This window comes from Cyprinus carpio, chromosome B25 (assembly GCF_018340385.1).
Source record: "Cyprinus carpio isolate SPL01 chromosome B25, ASM1834038v1, whole genome shotgun sequence".
NCBI lineage: Eukaryota > Metazoa > Chordata > Actinopteri > Cypriniformes > Cyprinidae > Cyprinus > Cyprinus carpio.
In genome coordinates this window covers 10673022-10681307 of record NC_056621.1, presented here as the reverse complement: position 1 = coordinate 10681307, position 8286 = coordinate 10673022, and the positions used below count along the sequence as shown (strand labels likewise).

General features: G+C 37.0%; 1 protein-coding gene across 2 annotated transcripts; it reads right to left on the bottom strand.

Moving 5' to 3' along the window:
- Window positions 1–1935: 1935 nt before the first annotated feature.
- Window positions 1936–5042, bottom strand: dbx1b (developing brain homeobox 1b). Of its 2 annotated transcripts, XM_019101626.2 has the most exons (4): window positions 4505–5037; window positions 4218–4322; window positions 2695–2897; window positions 1939–2604 (listed from the first exon to the last, which is right to left on the bottom strand). In XM_019101626.2, exons 1-4 carry the CDS (start codon window positions 4860–4862, stop codon window positions 2302–2304), a joined length of 969 nt encoding a protein of 322 aa, XP_018957171.1. In that variant the 5' UTR covers window positions 4863–5037; the 3' UTR covers window positions 1939–2301. The 2 variants fall into 2 exon arrangements, with proteins under 2 accessions (XP_042609322.1, XP_018957171.1); XM_042753388.1 differs by lacking the exon at window positions 4218–4322 and having other exon boundaries at window positions 1936–2604; window positions 4505–5042.
- Between the last annotated feature and the right edge of the window lie 3244 nt (window positions 5043–8286).

Genomic DNA, 8286 nt, shown 5'->3' with positions numbered 1-8286 from the left:
TGCAAGAAAAAACATGTTCAAAAGGTTTAAAATTCATCAAAGAGCGTCATTTCCTGAAATGGACACTAGATGGTGGTATAAATGTGTTTAAAATGGAGATAAACCTAGTTGAGATGTAGCAACTCCAAGACTGTTGCCAGTTCATGTTTATTTTCAGTCATATATTAAACTTTCTAAATAGTATTTAATGTTGGGTGGCTTTTATGTACTAGTGAAAAACTTTGGTGCTGAACTTTATAATAATGCCTTACAAGACTTGTTGAGAAAGGTTAGCTTATGTCTTAAAGATTTGTAACTTTATACAAATGCAAATAATGCAAGGAAATTACAGCCTTCCGGTTGTGTACTATCTGTGGGACCTAACAGAGATACATAGTTAAATATGAACTGTATTGTGATTGCTTTTCACCAAAAAAAAAATAAAAAAAAAATAAAGTGTTTTGGTAACACTTGTATAACATAAAGAGCTGTTTGGAAAAGTATTGATAATATTAAAGCAAATTTTGTGCCAGGAGCATAGTTTGTGCCTCTTTATCTAGTACAATATTCTCTATGCAATACTGTTACATTCAAAGAATATTTAACTTCATCACAACAGAATCTCTGGTAAAATATTAGTCAATAACAGAAAAGGTTTTACCAAACAATCTCAATGAATAAAAACGATTATGGACAATATAGTGGCATTATTGCAATACTGTTGATATCAGGAAGACTTGAAACCAAAACTTACTACACTTTTATAGATTTGTATAAGTCTACAAGGACAGCTGCATAAAATGAGTCTGCTTTGTTCAGTGTGAGAGTATGTTTATCTAAAAAATACTTGTTAAGGGGAGAAAGAACCTTCTATTATCTGTGAATCATTAAGGTCTATACTGAAGAACTTGGGGTAGTTATACATTCTAAATGATTTGGCACAAGGATCTGTGTGATGTGCTTTGGTCTGAATATCGGGGTTAGTGTGTATAGCTAATTTGGCAAACGTTTGCATGTAGTCCAAATAGATTACTGAGAGATGTTTTATTTGAAAGATTGCATTTTGTTTAACTAGAAAAATACCTTTTTCAAAGCTTCCTTTTAAAATATTTTTCTTATAATAATATAAAACATAATACATTATTCATTAATTCTTAATTTTTTTTTTGCAGAATTTTTTTTTTTTTTTTTTTCTGTTAGATCTCACCAAATAATTTGCTGTGCTTTAAGTACGGCCAAGATTTTTTTTTTCTTCAACACATGAAAACTTTTGTGTGGAAAACAATTAAATGAGTTTATGATTAATAATAATAATAAAAAAAGCAAATAGTGTCTGCTTTCCCATAAATTGTTGATAATTTTAGAAAACAAAAGACTGAATTTTTTGATTGAGTTTGTGTATATTTTCAGTTGTAATATATTGTAAATATTTGCCTCATGTTTTGTTTGTGTAGTCTTTAAGATGAATTGTTTTATGTAAAGTTGTTGTTGATGTTTAATGACCTTTTTCAGTGTCAACTTAGTGATTGCATGTGACCCTTTTGGAATAAATGTGCTTATTTTCCTCTCTAAGTGAGTTTTTGTCAGTTATTCAGTGGCAAACTGTAAACACTTGTGTTTTTTCAGTAGCTGTGGAAGGGGTGAACAAGTAGTGACATTGTTTCATTGATCCCTGATTATTATTGCCATTGATTATTGGCAGGTCTGATAGTATTATAAAATATTAATATTATTATATAACATTAATAATAAATCTGATCAATTTTTGTAACTCAAGTAATTTGTGGAAATGGATACAAATATTGCTTCTAGGTGAAGAAAATTTTGCATCATTTTAATTTGGGCAAAAATCATAAACAGCCTGTTGTATCTGACCATGCATAAATGTAAATTTCAAGGCAGACAAAAACGAAAATTTTGGTATTTTGCTTTGGATTTTTAATTTGTAAAAATATTTTTTCACATGTAGGCTATATACATATTTTTTACAAAAAAACAAAACAAACAAACAAACATCAGTATACAAAATAATATAAGACTTTTAAGTTAGAAATGTGCCATCTACGTATTTAAGATTATAGACAAAGTATCCCAAATCATTAAGAAAGATTATAATAATCTTGGTATAAAAACTCCATACAAAATATTCATACAAAACACTATACAAGCTGCCAAAAACGCAGCAGTTACGACGTTCTCTCTCAAACTTAAAAGTTTACACAACTAGCCTATACGTGTCAAACAAGGCCACTTTTCTGAAAGTTTTCTTCCAGTTTTGTGCATAAACATAAGTCGTTAAAAATTACACAGTCTGCGTAAAGATTATGACACGGTTATTTCCTCGTCCTCTGATTCTGAGAAGTCTGAGTGCTTGCTGGAGAGAGAAGGCGAAGTGAAACGTAAATCGACGTTGAGCTCGTGATCCCCGTGCTGCTGACAGAAAGGCGCGCGCGGGCTTTCTCTCAGAGCCGCGTCAGTTTCAAACTTTTTCCCAACGTCGCTCAGATCAGGGTTAGGGTTCATTTTCGTCGGTAATGTTTGTTCCCTGCAACCTCCTGACGACAGAAGCTCTCTTTCTTTGGAATTGCGCCATTTCATTCTTCGGTTTTGGAACCAAATTTTAACCTGATGAGAAAGAATTCGCAAGACATGAGCACACCAGTTGTCCTTAGACACCCACAAAGGTACGATACAAAAATATGTTTGTGGACTTACCTGAGAGTCTTTAAGGCCAAGTTTCGTCGCCAGTTTCTTTCTGTCTGGTTTGCTGATGTACTTCTGCTTCTGAAACATCTTCTCCAGCGCTTTTCGCTGCACGTCAGAGAAGACGGCCCGTCGAAGCATTCCTCTCCTCGGCTTCCCTCGAGCCGTGAGGGGCCACGCGAAAGTTCCGGGAATAGGCACTGCTGAAGACGATGCTATAGCAAACAACCAAACAAACTCTTTTAAAAACAGTGTTTCTCTCCAAAAAGCTAATACTAGTCTTTTCTAAGAACAGGAAGTAGTCTTTGGGCTTGGAACGAAAGTTGGACTTTAATGATAAAAAAAAAAAAAAAAAAACACCGTTTGAGTGATATGGAACGAGGAAGCTAATTAGCACATTGCTTGGTTCCCAAAAGCATTGGTATGGTAACAAGGGCGAGCAGTCATTCAGAGCGCTCCAGTGAAAGATAGAGGTGCTAATGAAGCGTGGACGGTAATTGTGTAGTAATGAACTGACTGAAAAAGGCTTAGGACAGGCCACTAAAGCCATATATTACGGCCACAAAAGAGATTTACACTTAAAACCTAAACACAACGGCATGCCAGGGACATTTTGAGAATACTGATGGCGGGGGACTATGTTTGCCCCCAAATATTTTCATTAAATGGACACGAAAAGCCATTCATACTGCTCAAGTTGTTTTGTTGACGTATTCACACCGCTGTGAAAGGAATCAGTCTATTATCGTTGGTCTGAATGAGTGCACGATCCACAAGGCTGTTTGTAGCCCGCATTCATTGGATTGATGGACATGAAGCTTAACGCAAAATAGACCCACTTTTATTGGTTTTATCTGAGGTATAGCCTACTTAGCTTTAACCAATATACAAATATAGTTTTCATAATCATTACTCTGTTTAGAGTAAATTTAAAGAAACTTTTATAATCCATTTATATTGCTACTAGTGAACACAGTAGCCTAATTAAGACTACTGCACCCTGTTAAGCAATTTTCATGCTGCTACATGAGACCAAAACTTTAGCTTGGACGTCCCGTGAAGACTCCCCACACTCTATGTGGTCTTGTGAGAATATTGAAACACTGAATAGAAGCTAATAGGGGAATTAGTCCATGACTGGTAAATGCCTATCAGCAGCATGCTTAAGTCAACGACGGGTCTGTGTGTGGCTGCCCAGAGGGAGCTGACCAATTGGTCATGGTGCTGAAAGCATTGTTGCCAATCAGTAACTAAGTACACTGCCTCGGTGGGAAAAGGCAGCGATGAAGAGACGCCAACAGTTTGCTTGTGAGAGCGGACCCGCCTTAAATTGGGACCATGACAATTCCGGCTAATTTGTGGATTAGGGGAAGCGGTGCAAAATGTCAGCAGTCACTGCGTTTGCTAAATAGGGGATCAAATTAGCGAGACTGATTCCACAATGTCCTACAAATACCAGCATTGGAAGCAGATTCTGAAGGCCCATCAATTTGACCGAATTAAGAAATGACACAGCGATTTTTTTAGGAACCCACCTGGGAAATATGATGCTCTGATGAATGGGTGGAATGAGGCGTCAAAACATGGGAACGGGAATGTTTTCGCATTCATCCCTTGCACTGAAGATGGTGGTGGTGAAGCTATGACACAAAATAAAGCGGACTTTAATTATATGAAATGTACAAGTTGAATGTGACATTAAAAAAAGTGTCGCTAAGTTCTTTATGAGCGTATTTTAAACAATACATTCAAGACATTTAGTCTTTCTGATGCTTTATCAACAGTATAAAGTTGCTAGTTTATAAACATAAGAGAAACCTACCGTTTCGTGTTGTTGACGCGAGAATCGCGTTCACGCCAAACTTCAAGTAATTTGGATCGTTTGGAATCGATGTTTGTGGAGAGCTTGATCTTTTTGGCAAAGACATAGACATGGCGACGTGGACTGCGGAGGAGTTGTTCAGAGTTGTGGCTCCTGTGGCCGGAGGAGATGCGCTTGGAGACGGGATGCTCCTGTGCATGAAGGTGGCAGGTCTGCTGATCCGCAACAGGTCCTCCACAAGGAAGCTCGAGTGCGTGGTGAACGCCGACTGTAAAGTGGGAGGAAAGGAAAGAGCCGCCGAGGGCCGCAGGAAGTTTGGATACATAGCAGGTGGCGCAATAACACTTGGCAACATCATTGCACCGTTTTTTTGTTGAAAATGACAGCGAGGAATTCACGTACTGCTACTCTCTCACTGCAGAGGCTTGCGTAGATTAGAGTCCAAGAGGGCAGAATGAAGGAGCTCTTGCCCGTCCCTCTCTTTTCCAGGGGTTTTATAGTGGATCGCTGAAGAAGCCTTTTCATGGCTGACAGCTCTAACAATAAAGTTCAACCAAAATCTCCACGTGAGTTCCGTTTACTCTAGAGGCGGCGCGTCCTGATTGGACAGAAGAAATTCGGATTGGATTAGACACCACAAGCAAACCGCAGACAACGGACTTTTACAAAAAAAAAAAAAAAAAAAGTTATTCATCATCATAGTCTTGCAGTTAAATATATTGCAATGAAAACACTTTCTGCTTTGGCTACGAAACGCAATGATTTTTTAAATATTTTAAGCATTACACCTTGAAACATAATAAATTAATGTAAAAACAAGGTTCTAAAAATAACCAATATAATGGGGGGGGGGGGGGTAATAATTTTAACTGCAAACTTAGAAGTGTAACTTAGATAATATATAAACTTAGAAGTATGGGTTACAAGTTAATTACTAACGTTATTCAACCACTTCAATTTCAATGGCCATCTGAAAAATCGTGTAGTAAAAAGACAATTTACGGTATAGCCTATTTTACGGCTATACTGTCCACTGTTTGTAAAATAAATAAATAAAAATGCTAACGCAGGATAGCTTTACTGTAAAATGATTTTTTCGAAGTTGTAAATAAAACAAAGAATATCGGACTACTTTATACAAGAAAATACTACTATAAAAAAATCAGTGTAGTAGTTGCCAACCTCTCTTTTCTGAGATAGATAGATAGAATGATCCGTAGATAGATAGATAGATAGAGAGATAGATAGATAGATAGATAGAATGATCCGGAATAACAATTCTAGACAACATTTATTTCCTTCATGGTTGACTGAATTAGGCTACACAGGTCACACACATTTTCTTCCATTGAGTTACAGAGAGTAAAATAGAGGAATTTCATTGTGTGAGGAGCTGGGTCAGAGAACATGCTGCGCCACACGTGGATAAGGTTTAATGTGCTATGGCAAAGCACAACCTTTCAAGTTTTGCTGCTAAACCGCAGGGGGAAAATGACCAACGCCTACTGATAAAATATATTATAAAACGAGAAAAAGTGCGAACAAAAGGATTTCTCCTTGGAGGCTTTTATTGGGACAGACGCTCTCTTCTGTCAGATGCACTAAAAGAGGTGAATCCCTAAGCCTATGGGCTAAGACCTGTGACTAATGGCGTTTGACCGCCGCTCTGTCAGGATTTGTCCCACTATCCATTCATTTTCTTGCAGCTACCTTCACATTTATCTCCGTGGAGTCAACTCGTGCGCTTTGATTTGGACAGGAAAAAAGACGAGGGGAAGACAGTCCGCGTGAGCCCTGAGCGATGACACGGCGAGTAAATCTCCATGAAATTATGCGCCAGGCGTTGCTCTTTCGCATAAACAGATTGTGATACTGGCTCTTTAGACAATATTTCAGAATTTTTTTAAACGGGATCAGCTCGACAGCCGTCTTAGTCCATGTTAAGAAGTCTTAGCAACCATCTTAGTAAAAGCAGAGAAATCTTTGTTTGGGGCATGCGCGCAAGTAATTTTGGGACAGCTGTAATTCCCTCATTACGGCCCAGTAGCTATCCCTAGCTTTTTTACTTTGGCCAACATAACCAGAACTTAAAATAGTAGTTGTAGCTTTATTGTCAATCTACTAATCAATCTATCTCAAATCACATTAGTGATAATTTCTTCACTGAATGCAACATTTTTGTTGACAGCTTTTGCTTCAGCTTAAACAAGTATTAAAATCTATCAACACGCCAATAACAGACCCATAAGTGATTAGCATGTTGTTATTCCAGTTGTTACCAAATAATACGACCGTTAGATTTGCATCAGTTGTTTTAAGCACCACCCGGGGCAGTCGTATTAAGACACCTCATCACCTTCAGAAAACCCAAGAGGACTTCTGCGCGTTCAAAGCACTTTATTCTTTCTCTTGCACTTGAAAATCCCTCTATTGTACCTATCAAGCAGATGGTTTGCAGGAAATATAGCTTAGCCTCGGTGACCGAAACTAATTTCTGCTTGCTTTTCAAGCCATGGCACGATTGTTTTCTCTTTACCAATTAGAGGGAGTGCAGCTGGTCGGGCGCTGAATTAAACCCATTAAAGACACATTTCTAAGATATTATATCCACATAAATGTGCCTTCCCTCCTTCGGACACACATTAACGCCCGCGCATTTGCATTACAGGTTGTGCTGAGGCCATTCTCATTGGAGAGCTCAACGGCATAAACCGATAATGATTTGGCTTCATTTTATTATCCGCATTCTGTAGTTTTGGTCTCTATAAGCAACTTAAGTGAAATAGCAATGCAATGATTAAAGCACTTTAAAAAACTTAGTCATTTTAACAGAAAACGAATATTCTAGAGAAAACTCTACTTTTATAATAGGCCTATTACTGAAAATTATGTTTTTGTTTATACAAAGTACTCATTATAATGTATGGGGGAAGATTATAAAAAATATAATAGTTCAAATATGTTGGTAGGCTATAATAATATTATATAATTAAATGACATTTAGACCAGGAACAGAAAAATAATAAGCCAATAAAATCTCATAATGCCTGTAGGCTATTGTCACTTTTTTATTTTGCTAATTTCATTATTTATGGAACTTTTTAGAGAGTAATAATAACCCAATGCAAATTATGATTAGATTTTTTAATTGAATTAATATCTTTAAGTAACATTTTAACACTGCATTTGAGTCTGGTTTTAACACCTTAAGCCGCCCTTCGTGCAAACCCCTTTTAGACAGACCCAGCATCTGTTTCTGTAGATCCGAGGACGGCAGAACACTGAGGAGGGGATTAACCAAGACCCAAAATACAGAAAAGCATTGACAAGCATTAAATTGATATTAACTCTGCATTAAACATAACGTCGGAGCAAACATAAGTCTGCAGAACAAAGCGTTTTGATTTGCGTCAGACAAAACACCTGTTCTGTTCAGATAGCTTTTGCGCGACACGTCTCTGCAGCCTCACAAATCACCAAATGGAGAACCATTTGTCCGGTAACTTTAAGACCAGTGTTAGGTTGTAATTTGGCTTTGAAGCTCGTTTTGGTTAAATAACTATTAATAAGCATACATATTTTAACTACACTATATATTCGCGAATGAAAACTGTTAGGAGGCGCACGTTCAGTAACGTTTATGTTACTTTTGATGTAACTATGTTACTAAAAAGTGTCTATGAAAAATCTGAAACGATTAAGATGACAGAGGTAAAAAGGTGACAGAAAAAAAACTCTTGAAAACAGTTGTGAAAATTAGACTTGATCTATAGATTATAAAA

Coding starts and splice junctions, on each gene's coding strand:
- dbx1b (XM_019101626.2), bottom strand. CDS start 4,862: ATGATGTTGCCAAGTGTTATTGCGCCACCTGCTATGTATCCAAACTTC. Junction 4,323..4,504: donor CGCGTCAACAACACGAAACG/GTAGGTTTCTCT, acceptor TTTGTGTCATAG/CTTCACCACCACCATCTTCA. Junction 2,898..4,217: donor CAGAGCATCATATTTCCCAG/GTGGGTTCCTAA, acceptor TGTTTGCTATAG/CATCGTCTTCAGCAGTGCCT.